The following is a 22,439-nucleotide window of genomic DNA, read 5'->3' as shown; positions in this document are numbered from 1 at the left end:
CTCCTCCCCCCGGACACTGCGGGAAGGAAATCAACCTGCGCACTGACTAAAGATGGACACACCGGTAACACAGATAGAACAATGAGACAGATATTTCATCGGATGTATGAATGTGAAGCATGAAAAAAAAGTAAACAAAATAATAACAAAAAATCTAAATAAATGTGAAGCAACCGCCTGACATTGGTAGTAAGAGGAAGCTCAGTGGCCAGCAGTGGGAGAATATGGATTTTGACCGAAATTCTGCAAGTTCTCATCGATGGAACATTTGATCTCAATTCAGTTTTCTGTTCCCAAAACTACAATATGTTATGAACAGAGTGGACTAGGTTTTGTAGACATTACCCTTTGCCAAAGTTGTAAAAAATCGCGTTGTCTAGAGGGAGTGCAAAGGCGAATTGAGTTATTGCACACACGCACTTCACATAGTAGACGTTCTCTAGCGGAAATATGCAGATATATGCTAGAACGGGCTAATATAATCTCACTAGTTTGTGCTTGGCTCTGCCCACCTCTTTGCTTGTTATGCCCACTATGACTCATATGTTCCCATTGGAAACGACAGTCTGTGGTCCATCTTAGTTTAGTTATAAACATCTTTGCTCGTAATCTTCTTCGTTGGGGTTTGTCTGCGGTTGGCATCCGCATTACCCCCAGCCACTGTACTGGAGTGTGGGCCAGAGAAGGACAAACTAAATCCCACCTGTGAGCCCCGTTTCTCTTTAAAAAAAATGAAAATATGTGAGAATGTATCTATTGACCTTCTAGTAGATATACTCTTTAAACTCATTTCCTGTATCCCCTTCTCCCTCATACTAAATCTCAGCCTCTCTTTTCCTCTCCTACTGCCCACACTGTATCAATACACACTCCAATGTTTCTGTTTCCTGGCAATAATCACACTTTCCTATTGGATGCTTTCCTATAACAAAGTATTATTCAATCGGCTGTGTCCCACCCTTCATTTGTAAAAAGAGTCTCCTCTCCTTTGTCCCTTCCTGCCGTCCTCCCTGAATTTCCTCTGTACTTGAAACAAATGCCTACTCTTACTATCTCTATTAAAATGCTCCTGCCATCTCTGCACCATCACTGTTCATATCAGGCTTTTTACCACTGCCTTGCTCATTGAAACTACAACTTCAACATCCCCACAACTAAGTGCTTGTTTAATCAGTACATCAACTGCCTCCTTCCCCTCCACCCCCACATGGCCTGGGACCCAAGTAACTCTTATCTGTATACTCGTGTCTAATCCTGCAATGTGTTTGTAGTACATCATAAAGCAGATCTTGTCTGCTACGTGAGCTAAAGAACTGCAGACTCATCAACTCTGCACACGAATCAGAGCAAATAACTACTCTGTTTGACTTCCTCCACCCATTGCAAGGCCAACAGTATGGCCATCAGCTCTGTTGTATATACAGCCAGATGACCTGTAATATGTTTCCTGACTACCACCCCACATTCCTGCACTACAAATGCTGTATATCCTGTCCTTGGATCTTTTGAACAATCTGTGTAAATGGCCACAAAATCCTGATACACAGTATCCAGACGTCTACTAAACAAATCAGGTGGATCAACACGTAATATTTAATTGCCAGCTGCTGTCTCCTAATCTGCAAAGGCAATGGCACCTATTTTTCCAATTGGCCTGAGCCCCTTTTACTCAACGAAGCCCTGCTTATCCATCACGACTGGACTACCGACGTAATCTGCCCACGTTTTTTTTTCTTCCAACAAGCCCCTCCGTCTCGACGTCCCCTGACTGCCCATCTGCTAGCTGCGGCCCACTAGCTGTCTAGAGCATATTGGACTGTTAGCTGAATAGGTACATCGGCCAATTTCTTGGGCCATCATACCTATTTTGCCAATTGGACTTGGACCCCTCTGCTACTCAGAACCCTACTAATCCATCACGACTGGTCTATCGATGTCACCGCACGCGGAGGCTAAAACAGACTTTCCTCCATCGCCATGTCCATCTAAGGCCCTTCTGATAGCTTGCTAGCCCCGGTCTCCAGCAAGCCCAACCACTCACTGGACCCCTATGATCACTTGGCTACGCATGCCTCTCCCTAATATGCCTTGTCCATTAGTTGTCCTGGTTAGTGATTATTTGTCTTATTTCACTGTAGAGCCTCTTGCCCTGCTCAATATGCCTTAACCTACCATTTAGTTCCACCTCCTACATATGCAGTGACATCACCTGGTTTAAACGTCTCTAGAGACAATATCTCTCTCATCATTACTCAATACCTTGGTTTACTTCCAATGTACTCACATCCTACTCACATCAAACTGTCAAACGCTCCCGAAAACACTTCAGCGAGCAGACCTTTCTAATCGAACTGGCCCGGGTATCCTGGAAGGATATTGACCTCATCCCTTTTTTAAATGTTTATTTATTTTAAAACATTTTTTTAGCAGTTACTTTCTTGTCTCATCACTGCAACTCCCGTATGGACTCGGGAGAGGCAAAGGTCGAGAGTCATGCGTCCTCCGAAACACAACCCAACCAAGCCGCACTGCTTCTTGACACAATGCACATCCAACCCGGAAGCCAGCTGCACCAATGTGTCGGAGGAAACACCTAGCAACCTGGTCAGCGTGCACTGCGCCCGGCGTGCCACAGGAGTTGCTAGTGCGCGATGAGACAAGGATATCCCTGCCGGAAAAACCCTCCCTAACCCGGACAACGCTGAGCCAATTGTACGCTGCCCCATGTGCCTCCCGGTCAAGACTGGCTGAGACAGTGTCTGGGCTCGAACCTAGAATCTCTGGTGGCACAGCTAGCACTGCGATGCAGTGCCTTAGACCACTGCGCAACCCGGGAGGCCCCCTTCCTCACAATCTTAAATAAGCACACCACATTCAAAAGATTTAGAACCAGGAACAGATACAGCCCTTGGTTCAGATCTGACTGCCCTTGAACAGCACAAAACATCCTGTGGCGTTCTGCATTAGCATCGAATAGCCCCCGTGATATGAAACTTTTCAGGAAAGTTAGAAACCAATATACACAGGCAATTAGGAAAGCACTGAGGCTAGAAAACACTGTCACCACCGATAAATCCACTATAATTGAGAATTTCAATAAGCATTTTTCTACGGCTGGCGATGCTTTCCACCTGGCTACCCCTACCCCGGTCAACAGCCTTGCACCCCCCCACAGCAAATCGCCCCAGCCTCAACCATTTCCCTTTCACCCAAATCCAGATAGCTGATGTTCTGAAAGAGCTGCAAAATCTGGACCCCTACAAATCAGCCAGGCTAGACAATCTGGACCCTCTCTTTCTAAAATGATCTGCCAAAATTGTTGCAACCACTATTACTAGCTTGTTCAACCTCTCTTTCGTATCGTCTGAGATTCCCAAAGATTGGAAAGCTGCCGCGGTCATCCCCCTCTTCAAAGGGGGAGACACTCTAGACACAAACTGCTACAGACCTATATCTATCCTACCCTGCCTTTCTTAAGGTCTTCGAAAGCCAAGTTAACAAACAGATTACTGACCAATTCGAATCCCACCATACCTTCTCCGCTATGCAATCTGGTTTCAGAGCTGGTCATTGGTGCACCTCAGCCACACTCAAGGTCCTAAACGATATCATAACCGCCATCGATAAGAGACATTACTGTGCAGCAGTATTCACCGACCTGGCCAAGGCTTTCGACTCTGTCAATCACCACATTCTTATCGGCAGACTCAACAGCCTTGGTTTCTCAAATGATTGCCTCGCCTGATTCACCAACTACTTTTCCGATAGAATGCAGTGTGTCAAATCGGAGGGCATGTTGTCCAGATCTCTGGCCGTCTCTATGGGGGTGCCACAGGGTTCAATTCTCAGGCCGACTCTTTTCTCTGTATACATAAATGATGTCGCTCTTGTTGCTGGTGATTCTCTGATCCACCTCTACGCAGATGACACCATTCTGTATACCTCTGGCCCCTCGTTGGACACTGCGTTAACTAACCTCCAGACGAGCTTCAATGCAATACAACTCTCCTTCCATGGCCTCCAACTGCTCTTAAATGAAAATAAAACTAAATGCATGCTCTTCAACCGACCACTGCCCACACCTGCCCGCCCGTTCAGTATCACTACTCTGGACGGTTCTGACTTAGAATATGTGGACAACTACACATATCTAGGTGTCTGGCTAGACTGTAAACTCTCCTTCCAGACTCATATTAAGCATCTCCAATTCAAAATTAAATCTAGAATCCTATTTCGTAACAAAGCATCCTTCACTCATGCTACCAAACATACGCTCGTAAAACTGACTATTCTACCAATCCTCAACATCGGCGATGTCATTTACAAAATAGCTTCCAACACTCTACTCAACAAATTGGATGCAGTCTATCACAGTGCCATCCATTTTGTCATCAAAGCCCCATATACTACCCACCACTGCGACCTGTACCCTCTCGTTGGCTGGCCCTCGCTTCATACTCATCGCCAAACCCACTGGCTCCAGGTCATCTACAAGTCTTCCACTGCAAATCTACCATTCCAGTGTTTTACTTGCTATATTGTATTTACGTCGCCACCATGGCCTTATTTTAATTTAATTAATTTTTTTTGCCCTTACCTTCCTTATCTCACCTCATTTGCTCACATTGTATATAGACTTATTTTTCTACTGTATTATTGACTGTATATTTGTTTTACTCCATGTGTAACTTTGTGTTGTTGTATGTGTCGAACTGCTTTGCTTTATCTTGGCCAGGTCGCAATTGCAAATGAGAACTTGTTCTCAGCTTGCCTACCTGGTTAAATAAAAGTTAAATAAATAAATAAATATCCCCCATCTCCACCTGTACTGCAGACACTAGGGAGGTCTGAAACGCCCCAATATTCTGAGTCCTTGTCCCTTTATGACATCTAGCCTTCTAATGAGGTCTGGGCTGCCGAACCATATGCAATACTGTCATAGTTTATTAAAGATCAGATTAATGCAATATTCATGGTCCTCAATGAGGAACGGCCAGCCCCCCACTCCTTCCACATCAGACAGCGCATTACATTTAGCACCTTCTTATAAGGGCACAAGCGAGACCCAGATGCAGACATGGGAGGCAGATGGTTTGAGTCTTGATATTTATTTAACAATCCAAAAGGGGTAGGCAATAGAATGGTTGTGGACAGGCAAAAGGTCAAAACCAGTTCAGAGTACAGGAGGTACAGAGTGGCAGGTGGGCTTGAGGTCAGGGCAGGCAGAATGGTCAGGCAGGCGGGTACGGAGTCCAGAAAACAGGCAAGGGTCCAAAACCGGGAGGACTAGCAAAAGAGAATAGCAGCAGGAGTACGGTAAAACCGCTGGTTGACTTGAAAGGCATACAAGATGAACTGGCACAGAGAGACAGGAAACGCAAGGATATTTACACCAGGGAAATAAGGGACACCCAGAGGGTGTGGAGACAATCACAAGACAGGTGAAACAGATCAGGGTGTGACACTTCTTACACTTTCCCAATGTGTTCTGCCTAGGTCAGCCTAGTGTCAAAGTACACCTCAAGGAACCTGAAGGCCCCCACCCTCTCCAAGTGTCTCCCATATAACTTCAAGTGTACCTCATCTCCCACCTTCCTCCTGGTAAAGAACACTGTCTGAATCCCCACATTAATGCCAATCGCTCTCTCACATCAATTGCTTCCTGTTCCTTCCTGACTACGTATGGCACATTTCTTCCATAAGGCCCCATCATCTGCAAATAACGACCTCCCAATATCTGGCCGCACCTGAGAGTAAACATCATTGATCACGATTGAGAACAACAGAGGACTAATCACGCTCCCCTGCAGTGTATCGTTATCCACCAGGTAGCTGCCTGATACAGATTTTCACCACCCTCACCTGAATAGACTTTCCAAACAGGAAATCCTTTATTTAGTTGTACATTCTTCCTCCAACCCCCATAATATTAAGCTTGATTAACAACCCCTCCTTCCACATCATATCATACACCTTCCACACGTAAAAAACAAAGCGACAACAGTCTCCTTGTACACCTGAGACTTCCTTCCAAGCAGAACACTGGGTCCATAGTTCCCATCCCCTTCATGAACCCACTCTGATGTGATGATACTAGCACACTGCTCTCCGGGAAGTAAGTTAACTTCTCAGAAATCATACGTTCCATAATCTTACATACAGTTGAAGTCGGAAGTTTACATACATTTAGGTTGGAGTCATTAAAACTTGTTTTTCAACCACTCCACAAATTTCCTGTTAACAAACTATAGTTTTGGCAAGTCGGTTAGGACATCTACTTTATGCATGAAACAAGTAATTTTTACAACAATTGTTAACAGACAGATTATTTCACTGTATCACAATTCCAGTGGGTCAGAAGTTTACCTACACTAAGTTGACTGTGCCTTTAAACACCTTGGAAAATTCCAGAAAATGATGTCTGGATTTAGAAGCTTCTGATAGGCTAATTGACATAATTTGAGTCAATTGGAGATGTACCTGTGGATGTATTTCAAGGTCTACCTTCAAACTCAGTACCTCTTTGCTTGACATCATGGGAAAATCAAAAGAAATCAGCCAAGACCTCGGAAAAAATTGTAGACCTCCACAAATCTGGTTCATCCTTGGGAGTAATTTCCAAACACCTGAAGGACCACGTTCATCTGTATAAACAATAGTACGCAAGTATAAACACCATGGGACCATGAAGGAGACGCGTTCTGTCTCCTAGAGATGAACATACCTTGGTGCGAAAAGTGCAAATCAATCCCAGAACAACAGCAAAGGACCTTGTGAAGATTCTGGAGGAAACGGGTACAAAAGTATCTATATATCCACTGTGAAAACGAGTCCTATATCGACATAACCTGAAAGGCCCGCTCAGCAAGGAAGAAGACACTGCTCCAAAACCGCCATAAAAAAGCCAGACTACGGTTTGCAACTGCACATGGGGCCATAATGATCATTGTTGTTTGGAGGAAAAAGGGGGATGCTTGCAAGCAGAAGAACACCATCCCAACCGTGAAGCATGGGGGTGACAGCATCATGCTGTGGAGGTGATTTGAAGCAGGAAAGACTGGTGCACTTCACAAAATAGATGACCTCATGAGGTAGGAAAATTACGTGGATATATTGAAGCAACATCTCAAGACATCAGTCATGAAGTTAAAGCTTGGTCGCAAATGGGTCTTCCAAATGGACAATGACCCCCAGCATACTTCCAAAGTTGTGGCAAAATGGCTTAAGGACAACAAAGTCAAGGTATTGGCATGGCCATCACAAAGCCCTGACTTCAATCCCATAGAAAATGTGTGGGCAGAACTGAAAAAGTGTGTGCAAGCAAGGAGGCCTACAAACCTGATTCAGTTACACCAGCTCTGTCAGAAGGAATGGGCCAAAATTCACCCAACTTATTGTGGGAAGCTTGTGGAAGGCTACCCGAAATGTTTGACCCAAGTTAAACAATTTAAAGGCAATGCTACCAAATACTAATTGAGTGTATGTAAACTTCTGACCCACTGGAAATGTGATGAAAGAAATAAAAGCTGAAATAAATCATTCTCTCTACTATTACTCTGACATTTCACATTCTTAAATTAAAGTGGTGATCCTAACTGACCTAAGACAGCAAATGTTTACTAGGATTAAATGTCAGGAATTGTGAAAACTGAGTTTAAATGTATTTGGCTAAGGTGTATGTAAACTTACGACTTCAACTGTATGTGTAGATCAGTGACACAATCTAAATGTTGATCAATTTTATATTCAGGCTGTCACACAACAAAATGTGGAAAAAGTCAAGGGGGCTGAATACTTTCTGATGGCCCTGTATTTCACCTCCACGTCATCAAATTTGCTAGGTCATTAAAAGCTCTAATTTGTGACCGTCTCTGTGGTCATATAGCTGTCATAGATGGTCCCTAATTTAGAGCATCTCTGATGCTATAAATGCTTTTGGATTTACCAAAGGCAGTGTTTTTCGTAATTGTAGTCCAATTTAAAAGTGCACATTCACTTCCACAACATTTTTTTCTAGGCTACCAGCATGTTAGATAAACATGCACAATAATACAGGATACCCTTACAACAATTCACTGCAGTAAAACTGCAGTACAGTGAAATAATGGTTGTTTAATTAATGGTATCCGGTAGCTTGCTGTGTGTGTTGGCTTATAATGGTAATCTTGTGTTATTTAATTGCACGGTTTATTGTGCTGCAGATTGTTTTTCTGTTGCACTGAATGATGTTTTGGTGTTCTTTTATGACCAACTCATTTTGTTTTCACAATTGAGCAAATAACGCATATGTCAATCTGTTTTATTTCAATCTCCTACTACAATCCACCAGGATTTACAAAACCCTATTTTTCATCCGTTTTATTTCCATCAATAATTTGTACAAAATTATATTTTCCCTTAAGAAGTGGCAATCAGCAGTTGCTACATCCATTTTTGGACTTATAAATATGTACCCATTGATTCTTGAAAAATATAACTTATAAATGCCTCATGAAATTAGTTCAACTGTCTTTCCACATCAGAACCCGAAATATAAGCTTGTTTTACTCTAATGCTCGTAAACATAAAAGGTAAACAAACACTATATAGCCTCAAAACGTAGGTAAAACTGTAAATATTTAATTCATAGCTCTGTCTATGAATGTGAAAGAGGTTACATTTCTCCAGCCCCATTCCTGTAACGGCTTTCTTCTCCCTCTTTCTCTGACGAAGAGGTGGAATAAGGATCGGACCAAAATGTAACGTGGTTCGTTCGATACATCTTTAATATTGACGAAACACGAACAATACAAAACAACAAACGTCGAAAACCGAAACAGCCCTGACTTTTTTTTTTTATAAAAAATAATTTATCTTCAATTCCATTCATTCTTTACAACTCATAATTTACATACATACTCAAATAATGGTATTTTAATTAAACTAATTAAACTAAACATAAACCCCAAACAAAACCTCAGGGGAGCATCTTCCCTCCCCGTCACCCTACAAAATGCCTTTCCCTATCTCCCCGTCCCTAATCTATCCTCTTACAAATCTAAATGACACCCAGCCCTAAACCCCCCTTCCACCTCTCCCGAGCAGCATGCTGCCCCCACTTCCTCTCCTCCCTCTTCATCCTCCCCCTCAAATCTCCTTCCACCCTCCTCACTATCCCTTCCACCACCCAATCTCTCCCTGTCTTCACCATGTTCTGCCTTGCTTCCCACAGCCCCCGTTTAAAGAGACTCACGAGAAGCCAGAACAGAAACCTGTCCCTATCCGTCCCTCTCGCTCTCCCTACACCCCTCTCTAACCTGGCCCACGTCAATACAAAATCCCCCTTTACCAAACCTAACAACACCCGTGCCCTAGCCCATACTACTCCGGCAAAGGCACAGTCCCAAAAGACATGGCGCACAGTCTCCTCCCTGCCACAAGAGGATCTTGGACAGGTGGGGGATTGCACCAAACTATACCGGTACAAGATGGAACGTACCGGCAAACACTTATGAAGGCTCAACCAATTCAGGTCCTTGAGCCTTTTGTCCAGACCCCGCGCCTGCACTCCCTCCCAGACCACTTCCGAGATGCCCACTACAGGCACCGGACTCCCTGCCTTTCTGACCTCCTCGTACAGGTGCCTATGATCTAAACCTACTCGGGCAACTTCAACCTCAGGGTGCGCACGCAGCCACTTGGCCGCATGACCAAAGTGCCACGGCAGTGGTTCCGCCCGAGGACCCGTGTTAGACCACACCATTATGCTTCTCGCCTGATACGAGAAAAATACCCGCAGGAGGTAACCGGACGGGTGTATCACTGGCTGAGCAAGCTCCGTTAACAAGAAAGAAACAAAAATTGTGTCCAGCTTGAGGGGGAAATGTGGTACCCCCCTACCTCCCTCCCCGATGGGACAGATCATGCGTGCCCTGGCGACCCACTCGCACCTGCCACTCCACATAAACTGAAACACAAGCCCCACTAGAGGCCTCCTCAGACAAGCCGGCAATGGGTATAGATGTACGCCAAATACAAAAGAGACGGGAACACATCCACCTTTAGGACCAGGACTTTGCCCATAAAAGTCAAATACCTAGCTTTCCACATTGCTAGCTTCCTCTGTACCACTGCGATACGCATGTTCCAGTTTAGTGTCGCTGAGCCGGAGGTCTCAAAATGGACCCCGAGAATCCTCAGGGCCCCCTCACAGAGAGATAACCCCCCAGGCACATCCGTTCTACCGCGCCATCTTCCGAAAAACTTGACGGAAGACTTTGCATGGTTCAGAACTGCTCCCGACGCTTGGGTGAAATCCCCAAAGATGGCAAGGGACCTTGTCAGGCACGAGTCCTTGCACAACAGCAAGGAAGTGTCATCGGCGTACTGCGTCATCTTAACACGCAGCCCACCACTTCCAGGGATCAGCAAACCTTCCACCCTTGTGTCTGCCCTAATGGCAGCCCCCAGAGGCTCCATGTACAGAACGAAGAGGAGAGCCGAGAGTGGGCACCCCTGCCTGACCCCAGACGAGAGGTCAAAAACGGCACCCAAGTGACTATTTACACTAACTCGGCACCCCGCTCCGACATATAATGTACGAATCCATCCTATAAACTTCTCCCCAAATCCTAATCGACCTAACACTCTGAATAAAAAGGATCTATTCACGCGATCGAAGGCTTTCGCCTGATCTAGCGCTGCTACCATAAAAGGCAGTCCTCTATCTTCAACCCAAGCGATGGAGTCCCTGATTAACTGTAGGTTCCATCTAATAGAGTGGCCCTCTACCCCGCATGTCTGATCCTCATGAACGACGTAGGGAAGGGCTGTGCGCAACCGGTCTGCTAAAACCTTTGCAAGTAGCTTGTAATCTACACACAGCATGGTCAACGGCCGCCAGTTGCCAAGGTCTGTTACTTCCCCCTTCTTATATAAAAGTGACAGCACACCAACAGCCATTGATCCCCCCGGGACCCCCGTCTCAAGGATGGCCTTCAAGACTTCGAGGACCACTGGTCCAAGTATACCCCAAAACCTGAGATAAAACTCAGCCGGCAGCCCATCCATCCCAGGCACCTTCCCTTTTCCCATCCTCCTAAGAGCGCTCTCAACCTCTTCTAGTGAGATCTGGGCCTCCATCACTTCTCTAATGTCCTCCGGCAACCCCCTGGACAAGTGTTCTAAAAACACATTTCCCTGCTCTACATCTATTTCCCTTTCCTTAAATAAACCTTGGAAATGATCAGTTGTCACCCTGACCATATCCTCTGGTTCTCTAACTATACTACCATTTTCTTCACTAACACCATGCATTACCTTCCTACTCTGTCTTGCCCTAACCAACTTAAAGAACATAGCAGAACAAGTCTCATTATGTTCTAGAAAGCCACTATGCGCACGCTCCAGGAAAGCTCGAGCCTTCCGCTCCTGCAAGTCCCTGAGCTGCGCCTTTAGGGTTGCGGATCTCTCCCAGTCAAACGACCCGCCGAGGTTGCCTGCCTCGTATTCGAGTTCAATTAACCTTTGGATACGATCCACCTCCCTCATCTCCTCCCTTTTTTTCCTCTTGCAATACCCTATTATAAAAGCCCTAATCCTCACCTTAACTAATTCCCACCACTCTAACACCCCCTCGCACATGGACTGGAGGCCCTCAAGCCTCCAAAAGAAACCATAAAAGCCGTCAACAAAAGCCTGCTCCTCCAGCACATCCCGATCTAGCTTCCAGTACCCCCTACCAAAGAGGCAGACTGGCGACCCCACCTGCAGGAGCACCCCGTCGTGATCCGAAAAGAAAACAGGCAACAGCCGCCCAGACGACTTACCCAAAGACCTGGGTACAAAAATATAGCCGAGCCTCCGCTCAACCCCCCTGGAGTTACGCCATGTAGGACCGTCCATTTTCGGAGTAGTGTGCAGACCACCATCTACCAGACCATGGCAAGCCATTAGCCTGGCAATGGTGCCTGCACTGCTATCCCCCCTCTTCCTAAATCTGTATTAAAATCCCCCCCTATCACTAATTTCCTATTTGTGACACACAGGGGCGTCAGACAGTCCACCATCTCCCTCCTGTCTGCCACCACCTGTGGCCCATACACCACCACTAATCTAAATTTACAATCCCTTATCGTGACATCCACCCCTATAACCCTCCCCTGCATTACCACAAAAGAATCCTCCACTTTTACCTCCCTGTGCCCACACAAAATCCCTACCCCCGATGAGTGCACCCCCAACACCCCAAACCGACTCCCCCTTGTCCCACTCCCTCTTAAACCTACTAACATCCCCTCCATCCCTCAGGTGAACCTCCTGTAAAAAACAAAAATCAAACCCCACACCCTCCAAATAACTAAAAACCGCCCTCCTCTTAACAAAATCCCTTAAACCCCTTACATTTAAACTAACAAAAGTAAAATTAGACTCCATGAAAAATAAAAACATGTAATACACTCAAATTCTAAACCCAGACAGAAAAAAACAGGAGACTCACCCGATGCTCCCCTGCTCCATATCTACCGGTGAGAACACCATCCGTAATCCCGACATCCCCCCCTCTTCCTCCATCACACCATCCCAGGATGCAGGAATAGTGTTTGGCTCCGGGGTGCCCTGCACCCTGGGTCTACCCCCACAATCCTCCCCTCCCCAGTGTTGCAGCTGGTTTGGAAAAAAATTGGGGAGGCTGAGTCCCCAAACAAAAAACTCCCCACCTCCTCCTGTACCCAGTCCTGAGTCTTGTTAGGTGTGTCCCCACCCAAACGAAGTTGAGGGCCTGGGGAAACCAGCAGCAACCCAGAGGTTTCTCCCACCCCATCACTCTCTTGGCCATCCCCTCCCCCTCACTGTCGGCCAATCGCACCCTCCTCTTCATTCTCTTCTTTGGTGATGGCGGCAGTGGAGAGATACCACCCCCCCCCCACCAGCTCCTCCACCATACCCCTCATCTCTTCCACCAGGGCACTTTGCCCCCAGTCCACTTGCTCTTCCACCGTCTCCTTCTCCACCACTCCTCCCTCGCTTTCTTCTCTCTCATGTTCCTCCACTCGGTTGCCTTCTTCCGCCGCTTTTCCTAGTTCTCCTACTCCCGTGCCTTCCGTTTCCTTCTCTCTTCCATCCGCCGCTTCATGTTCCTCTTCCTTCCTTGTGGCCTTCCCCTCTGGACCTGTACTCTGGTCATGAGGCGTGCTTCCATCCCGTCCTCTTCTTCTTCCCCCATCTCCCGCTCCTGCTCCCCCCCCAGCCGCAGACGCATATGACCTCTGACGGGCCGGGCACCCCCGCCACAGGTGTGCTGACGAGCCACACCCATGGCACGTCTTAGGCTTGTCACAATCCCTCGCCTCGTGATCCTCAGATCCACAAAATCTGCATTTTCTCATGCTGCACAAGGCAAAAATGTGTCCGTAGGCCATACAGCGCCTGCAAAATGGGGGCTGACGTGCATAAAACAACGTCCCCCTGTCAGCCCCTAGGGAGAACATAGCAGGAGGATGGAGGTAGCCACCATGTCCCTTTGGGTCCTCTCTGAGGAGGGCCTGGAAGCCTCTCCTCCCATTCCAAAACCCAAGGGAGTCTTTGAGGTGCCTTGCTGAGGAGACGTTATCCATGTATCTCCCCAGAAAAGCCCTCACCTCTTCGTCCTTAACGTAAGTGTTGTAAATGTTGACAGTTACAACCCTAAAGTTATTCTTCGCCATGCTTGTTATTTCGTAGTGGCACATCGGCCTCTCACCTGCCACTGCTCTTGCCCTTCTCAGGATATCATCGTGTTTTTCCTCTGTATATAGTGCCACGTCGTATGCTCCCTCCAACGAGTTGCCTTGGAAACAAAACACGTCCTTCACCGTCAGCTTTAGAATACCCATCAATATTATCCTTCCAAAAAATTCCCATCCTAAAGGCTCCAACTCCTTTTCCTTCCAAGCAAACCGAATCGTGTTGGCCAGCCCAATCCCAGGGACCGACCGTGTTGATGTATTTAGCACCATCTCTGCAAGGAGAATGGCGCTCGTTCTCTTCTCTTCCAAAACAAGTAAAAAGAAAAACCAAACTGACCGAGCCTATCTGGTGAAACTACACAGACACAGGAACAATCACCCACAAACACACAGTGAAACCCAGGCTACCTAAATATGGTTCCCAATCAGAAACAACGATAATCACCTGACTCTGATTGAGAACCGCCTCAGGCAGCCATAGACTAATCTATACACCCCACACAACCCCAAGACGAAACACACTACAAATAAACCCATGTCACACCCTGGCCTGACCCAATACATGAAGATAATATAATAAATATAGACCAGGGTGTGACAATTCCTCAGCTTTTTACCGAATTTGGGGTTGGTGCGACCGCTTTGTTATTGTTTCTACTGCTGATTGCCACTTTAAAGCAATTAACATAATGCATGCAGTAATTGTATTTTAATTTCAGTAGCTAAATAAGGAGGTAGGCATATCAGTTTCAGCTAAAACTTTGATTTGAATCTGTGCTTTATGCTTAGCAATATGTCTCTGCCGGTAGGCAGCCTGCTTGCTGAAGCACATCGATCAACATTCCATATGGCAGTTGGGACAGAGTGCCCAGTAGGCTACACAACAACACAGCTGGAAAACAACTACCGTTTTAGTGGTAGTCCCTGTTCCCTTGCATTGTTGTTTTACTTTTGTAAGTAAAACGGTGGTTTGTTGGGGAGAAGAACTTCAAGAAAAGATTTGCTTGCTAGCTAACGTTAGCAAATTTAGCTGGCTAATTTAAGATAGCTAATGTTAGCGCTCTGGCTAATTCTAATTTTTACCTGTTGTAGCCGTTAGTTGTAGCTATCTTGCTAACATTTTGATACCTATTTAGTTAATGACTAAGTGTGTGTGTATGAGAGATATGATCACAATAACTTTAGAAAACATTGTCACGTCAACGTTGTCATGCTAGCTGTGTGTGTGAATGTGTTCTGTGAGAGAGAGAGAGAGAGAGAGAGAGAGAGAGCGGGGGAGAGATGAGGATCACAATAATGGAGAGAGAGTTATATGGTCTCTATTTAGAAATGAGGCTTAACGCCCTGTTTTATGTCACACATTAATTTATTCGTATATCTAAAATTGGTGTTGTGCTCTATCGTTATGTTGGAAAATGTTTCTACTTGTTGTAGAAAGATGATGCCACCTTCAAGTGCTATCTGAGTTATCGGAAGCCCCTAGTTCACAGAGGGAAATTTAATTTGATTGACCCTCCAAGTTAGAATTACAAGTGACAAACTCAAAGAAAATGTTGTTACCCGGGTTGTCATTTCACCACTGACCTTTTGCCTTTTCAACAAATAGTTTTTTAATAATTACAACATTAACAATATGGATAATGTAGCTATTCAGACCATATTCTTCAGGTTTATTGGTTGAATACTTGTTCCTACTTCAAAAGCACTTGAACACAATCATGTGGGATTTACCACTTCCCAGTTTCCTATTTCCCATGAGTATGTGAATCCGTATCAGAATCAACCAATAGGAAGCTCTACCAAATAACTTACGTTCATTTTGGGAGAATCTCAATTGCACACTGCTCGCGTCCTCTCTCCTTGTCTCCTTCTCAACACCTATCGGAGAAGGTCAGCAGGGAGAAACCTCTGGCTTTCGCATCCAATGGGTTTTGAGAAGGTGGCAAGGAGAAAGGACTCCAGGAGAATGCAATTGAGAATCTCACTTTATCGTGGAGGTCCTGAATTTCCGACATGACTTGAACGCAGCATTGGTTTGTTTGTCTGAGGTCAATAGGCCTACCATCTAGATGACAGTAGGGGGTGCTCTATGATACATTTTGCTACTCTGCATTTACACACTGAAAATAAATATCCACATATTTTAATAGTAATCACAATTCTTTATTCTTTCAAAATAAACAAACCTCACAGTGTCTAACTAGTATACCATATGAACAACCCCTTATCAATAGAATAGAATGTGCTTGATTTGTAAATAATGACCAGTAGTATCTAAATGGTCCTCTGTGTCTAATTTATTTATGTATGTTTCACTATTAGCATCTCTCAAAGAGGAGTTGGTTAATGGGGATAGTGTAATCACCAGTGACAAGTCTAAGGAGGTATAGCTACAGTCAGGTAAATGAGATTATAAAGTGCATCTGTCCATAGAACATTTCATCTATGTAGAATAGATGGTATAGTAGGGGATTTAGTGTCCCATCATTACCCTGAAAGAGATTCAAGGGAAAATGTTATTGACGTTAAGGATACAATCAAGATCATCAGTTCTAACAATCCAAGCCAGATGACTGAAGAGTTTTGCATCGTCCATTCTCAACAGGATATATGCCATCGGGGGTTGGCCCTTCCTGTGTCCATTATAGCCCTTTATATCTCAAGTAGTATACAAACTGCCTGACGATCCCTAATCAGGCCATGCTCTCTTGAAGTAGTGTGGGACTAAAGGGTTCGATCCTTCCAGGCTACTGATTCTGAAGGAATCTAATCTAGAAATTCTGGAGCCTATGCTGTGCCAGTGCATTACAAAGATCTGTCTTTAACACATTTCACTGTAATGATTAAAGATAGATGATAAAATGAAATCTTAGTCTGATTTCCCTTCCACTTATATCTTCAATCAATATAGTGAAATGTGTTAAAAGGATCTTTGCAATTGACTAAGACCCATTCACCAACCCTGAATGACACGAGACATAATATAGCCATCTCCATCCCCTGACAGAAAACAGCTTGTGATTGGTACTATGATCTCAATAGGATCTTTGCATGACTCTGAGCTATGAGGATGGCCATTCAAAGAGATATGGTTCATGCGTTTAGGGTATAACATACTATTGTTGACGACAGCGATCATCTGTAATATTAGCATCTGAGCTAATATTACATATAGAAATTAGTATAATAGAACAGTATAATGATGGTGACAAGGAAATGTACTGTAACAAAGGGATGTTTAATGATTTCTTTGGACAATGAAATGTACATGTCTGTAGTTGATGTATTACAAATAAACAAAATAATTAACATCCTGGTACTGCATCAGCTGCTTTCCCAGTTCTTCTAATTCTCTCTATTTTGTTGACATTATGAGATAAAAATACAAAACTGACTGTGGATCAGATCAGCACATTGGGAGCAGCCATGTGACAAAGGTGTTGACAATTTAGGGGGGAGAGCCAGCTCTTCAAGGGGACAAGTAGTACTGAGATCCTGAAATTGCAGATGATCCATTTCTAAATTCCAAATCAATCCCTCACATAGGTGTATGCATAACGTCACGTTACCTTTGATCAGAGGTTATCTGCGTCGGTTAGACTGGGTGGAATTTCTTACACCATAGTGCTTTATTTAACTAGGCAAGTCAGCTAAGAACAAATTCTTATTTACAATGACGGCCTACAACCTGTCCTATAGTTTCAGATCTACAGAAGTGCCTTGGCTAGGGGCTTGATTTGGAATTCAGAGAATGAGTGGAACGTTAAGATTCATTTGCGAAAAATAACTTTCATGTTACGAGAAATGCAAAGCTGAAAGCTCATTTACATGCCTGTTATAGTCCTGCGATAGTGGGAATAAGCCTGTTTCAGTGATGCTGAAATGTTTCTCTTGAAAAGGTATTTAATTCCACACCATCTCAGTACAATGGTCAATCCTGTGCAGCACCATCTACTCTCCAAACCCAGAAAAATACCAATAACCATTGTGGCACAGGTCAAACAAATTCAAAACAGGTCACATGAAATGTCTCATACAAAATAAAATGCTTAAAAATAATGTACCCTAGTCCCTGAATCTCCTCAATGTGCATTTTTCTGTATAAAGGAATGATAGGTCAAGCTGCCAGACACCAATATGACTACAATAATTCAGCTGGAGCATAGTCTGAAACACGTCAACAAACAGGAATAGTACTTGACCAGACACCAATACTTTGATTCGGACCTTTTGAATGCACAGATGGGTAATACTTACGCAAATACATTTCTTTCTAATGTATGGTATGTATTCATTCTTTTGTATCATTATTCATTTCAGACAGTTTGAGTTAAGGCTTTGACCAATCAAGTGGTGGTTATTAATGGGGTATGATGACCAAAGTGCTGTTGGCTTGACTGTTGGTGTGTTAAGTGACTGAGTGCTCACCCTGAGAAAACTCAGCCCAGTCAGAAAACAACCCCTCGTCTAAGAATTAGACTGGAGAAAGCAGTATCGTGGATTGCATGACTAGGTACACTCATTACATATCGTTTGGCTATTACCTATCGCTTCAGATGTGAAAAAAAATGGAACGTTTAGAGGCTAGGGGTTGTTTTTTCTGACTGGACATCAGAATCATTTTTACGTTGCCATCTCAAAATGTCCAATTTTACTTATACTAGTTGTCTCCCGAAACCACTTGCAGAGCTCTGGCCTATGCAGGTGAAAATAAATCAAGTCTTTGTAATCAGGGAAGACAGGGAGCTTATAGTCAATTCCCCTTTCTGATTCAAATTGAAGAAATGCTGCTTGGGAGTCCCTGTAAAGGAGGTTGAGTGTGAAACTGGGAATGTAATAAATAGAGATACACATGGTCCCCTGCACCAAATAAGTAGCCAGAATAAACAGGGAAACAGAAGGGCGCTGACTTGATCTGGGGTAAACAGTTGGAGTGGAAGGTGCAGTCATCAAGTTATTTTCAATGCATTTTACATTCCTACTGTAGCACACATCAACTGGCCATAGTAATCTCTTCTTCCCTAAAAGGGGCATATAAGACAAAACATGAGTCTGCACAGACGCTGACAGACAGCACAGTGTGTGTTTATGAGCGAGAGTTAATGATTGCATCATGTGCAAATATCATGACAGTACATGTACCTGTTCTATAAAAAAAATAACTTAGTACTGAACACTGGACCTTGTCTAACAAACAATCTGGTAAAGAACATTTAAAAAAAGACCCATCCTACTAATAGCCAGAGTGTGAGATAGATCTAATGCTACGGTCTTCCTCTGGTCTTCTGACTGTGTCCTACCTCTGTACACGACAACCCCATCATCTCATATAGATTTGATTCCATACACAGTAAAGCTTGCCGTCCACAACCAATGCAGTGGCAGCCTAATACAAAGTGAGAAGAGGAAGACTGTGTGTGGACCGTGAGTGAGTACACCTGTGTGTATCCTGAGTGTGGTGGTCCGTAGCTCGTAAACGAGAGAGCCCAGCCCAGCTCGCAGACTCAGAAGCAGTGAGGGGGTGAGAAGAGAGTAAACTTCTGAGATACCAAGATTCTTAAGCTCACAAGGAATAAGAATGTCCTTTTATCCAAGATTCTTCTTGATATAGTTTAGGAGAAAACAATATTTAATATAATATTAATAACAATAGTACTAAATGTCTGTTCAGGTCTCTGTCTCCATGGCAGCAAGGAAGGAAAAAGTTTTGCATTGTTCTGCATTTTTTGCCGTCCTGTGCTCTCGTCCTATTGGACGCTGCGCTGCAATTAGGGGACCAACCTCTGCACCTCTGGGTGTTTCTCTACTGTGTTTGAGGCTGTTCCTTCATGGGGAGCAAGGTGTGTGTGTGTGTTCACTAGTGTGTGTGTGTTTGTGGCTGTTCCTTAATGTTGTGGGGGGAGCAGGGTGCCATTGGTGGTCCGTTCTCAGAGGCGTGTCTGGGCCTCGGGGACGTAGATCTCAATGCTGTCTGAGCTTTCCGTGGCAGAGTTCTGTCGTACGGACGCCGCACGTTTGGCCGCCATCAGGCGTTTCCTGGCCTCCTGCCGCTGCTTGTCCACCGCCGAATCTATGCTCCGGTCCTTCCCAGGGCTCAGCTTGGGCTTGGATGTCTTCTTTGGCACAACGGGGGGTGCAGGCTTCTTCTCTTCCTGACGACGAGAGAGAGATTAGGATGAAGAGATGTTGCAAAGCAAACCCATTAAGAATATCTGTTAGAATGTAAACAGGATCTATTGAGGTGATATGTTGTGTGATTCCAATACCTTCTCCGGCAGCTGCCAGTTGTTGGCCTTGAGTTGCCAGAGCTCATCAAACTTGACACTAATGTCCTCTACAGAGAGCTGCAGGAGGTCCCAGAACCCTGCCAGGTCCTGAGCTGTGGGCTGAGGGTTGGCATTCAAATTCTAACCGACAGGAAGAAGAACAGCACAGGTTTAAAATGTGAAGGGCTGATTGGCTTGTCTAGACACAGTGACATTACATAACAGGAGAAATGTACAGCTGGTGTAGTGTGGCTAGATGGTACCTGTACTTTCCATAATTAGTGTATGTGCTTATCATTTGCAAAAAATACATATTTTGAGTACAAGGAAAATGGTATGGTGTTTAGTAGTGTCTTGCAAGCACATGTGGGCTCGGCACCAGTAGGTGTATGACACTTAAATAAATCATATAAAATGAATTATAACATTATTCACTCTCTGGAAGATTTAGCACCAATGAGTAATTTGTTACAGAGATGGGTGTGTTGCCTCATTTCCAGGGGGGGCTATTAAACTCAACCTCTGCATGCCGAGACTCAAAACAGCGTATTGAAATATACCAGATTAACAGGGATTTTGAAAGGGTTAGTGCCACTCACAAGGTTCTCGTCACAGAGTCCTCTGAACTGCTGGAACTTCTGGGCTATGAGGAGTTGGGCACTGCCCACTGCACTGCGGACCGTGCCCATCACTACACAGGTAACAGCCAGTCAAGCAATCACAACCTCAACAACATGCAGGTAGTTAAACATTATTCAAATGTGAACAGACACCAATATTTAGTGAATTCATCTAGTTTATGAGGATAAGGAAAATGGTATGGTTATGTGACCTTCATTTGACATAAATACTGGTCCTCAGCTACCGTTTTCAATTCAGTGTGGAATTTACATTGCTGGGGACATTATCCTTTTTTAAAGGACCTTATACACTGTTAAACTTCAGTCTTAACATTTGCATAATAAAGTAAGTCTATACAGACGTGGCCAATATTTGAGAATTACACAAATATTTATTTTCACAAAGTCTGCTGCCTCAGTTTGTATGATGGCAATTTGCATATACTCCAGAATGTTATGAAGAGTGATCAGATGAATTGCAATTAAATTGCAAAGTCCCTGTTTGCCATGCAAATGAACTGAATCCCCAAAAAACATTTCCACTGCATTTCAGCCCTGCCACAAAAGGACCAGCTGACATGTCAGTGATTCTCTCGTTAACACAGGTGTGAGTTGACGAGGACAAGGCTGGAGATCACTCTGTTAAGCTGATTGAGTTCAAATAACAAACTGAAAGCTTGAAAAGGAGGGTGGTGCTTTGAATCATTGTTCTTCCTCTGTCAATCATGGTTACCTGCAAGGAAACACGTGCCGTCATCATTGCTTTGCACAAAAAGGCACAGATATTGCTGCCAGTAGGATAGCACCGAAATCAATAATTTATCGGATCATCAAGAACTTCAAGGAGAGCGGTTCAATTGTTGTGAAGAATGCTTTAGGACGCCCAATAAAGTCCAACAAGCGCAAAGACCATCTCCTAAAATTGATTCAGCTGCGGGGTCGGGGCACCACCAGTACAGAGCTTGCTCAGGAACGGCAGCAGGCAGGTGTGAGTGCAGCTGCACGCACAGTGAGAAGACTTTTGGAGGATGGCCTGGTGTCAAGAAGGGCAGTAAAGAAGCCACTTCTCTCCAGGAAAAACATCAGGGACAGAATGATATTCTGCAAAAGGTACAGGGATGGACTGCTGAGGACTGGGGTAAAGTCATTTTCTCTGATGAATCCCCTTTCCGATTGTTTGGGGCATCCGGAAAAAAGCTTGTCCGGAGAAGACAAGGTGAGCGCTACCATCAGTCCTGTGTCATGCCAACAGTAAAGCGTCCTGAGACAATTCATGTGTGGGGTTGCTTCTCAGCCAAGGGAGTGGGCTCACTCACAATGTTGCCTAAGAACACAGCCATGAATAAAGAATGGTACCAACACATCCTCCGAGAGCAACTTCTCCCAACCATCCAGGAACAGTTTGGTGACGAACAATGCCTTTTCCAGCATGATGGAGCACCTTGCCATGAGGCAAAAGTGATAACTAAGTGGCTCGGGAAACAAAACATAAATATTTTTGGTACATGGTCAGGAAACTCCCCAAACATTGAGAACTTGTGGTCAATCCTCAAGAGGTGTGGACAAACAAAAACCCACACATTCTGACAAACTCCAAGCATTGATTATGCAAGAATGGGCTGCCATAAGTCAGGATGTGGCCCAGAAGTTAATTGACAGCATGCCAGGGCGGATTGCAGAGATCTTGAAAAAGAAGGGTCAACACTGCAAATATTGACTCAACTTCACGTAATTGTCAATAAAAGCCTTTGACACTTATGAAATGCTTGTAATTATACTTCAGTATTCCATAGTAACATCTGACAAAAATATCTTAAGACACCGAGGCAGCAAACTTTGTGAAAATT

At 44.5% G+C, this 22,439-nt stretch overlaps 1 protein-coding gene across 1 annotated transcript in view; it reads right to left on the bottom strand.

Moving 5' to 3' along the window:
- Positions 1-16,925: 16,925 nt before the first annotated feature.
- Positions 16,926-22,439, bottom strand: part of LOC135528198 (disks large-associated protein 4-like) — a 31,543-nt gene continuing 26,029 nt past the window's right edge. The window contains exons 8-10 of the mRNA XM_064957116.1: positions 20,572-20,663; positions 19,973-20,113; positions 16,926-19,858 (exon numbers count right to left, since the gene is read on the bottom strand). Coding sequence (XP_064813188.1) covers positions 19,634-19,858; positions 19,973-20,113; positions 20,572-20,663 — 458 coding nt within the window. The 3' untranslated portion in view covers positions 16,926-19,633. The remainder of the gene's footprint in view (positions 19,859-19,972; positions 20,114-20,571; positions 20,664-22,439) is intronic.

Source organism: Oncorhynchus masou, chromosome 33, assembly GCF_036934945.1.
Source record: "Oncorhynchus masou masou isolate Uvic2021 chromosome 33, UVic_Omas_1.1, whole genome shotgun sequence".
Lineage (NCBI taxonomy): Eukaryota > Metazoa > Chordata > Actinopteri > Salmoniformes > Salmonidae > Oncorhynchus > Oncorhynchus masou.
The sequence above is the reverse complement of the archived record's forward strand: the minus strand, read 5'-3'. Positions and strand labels throughout refer to the sequence as shown.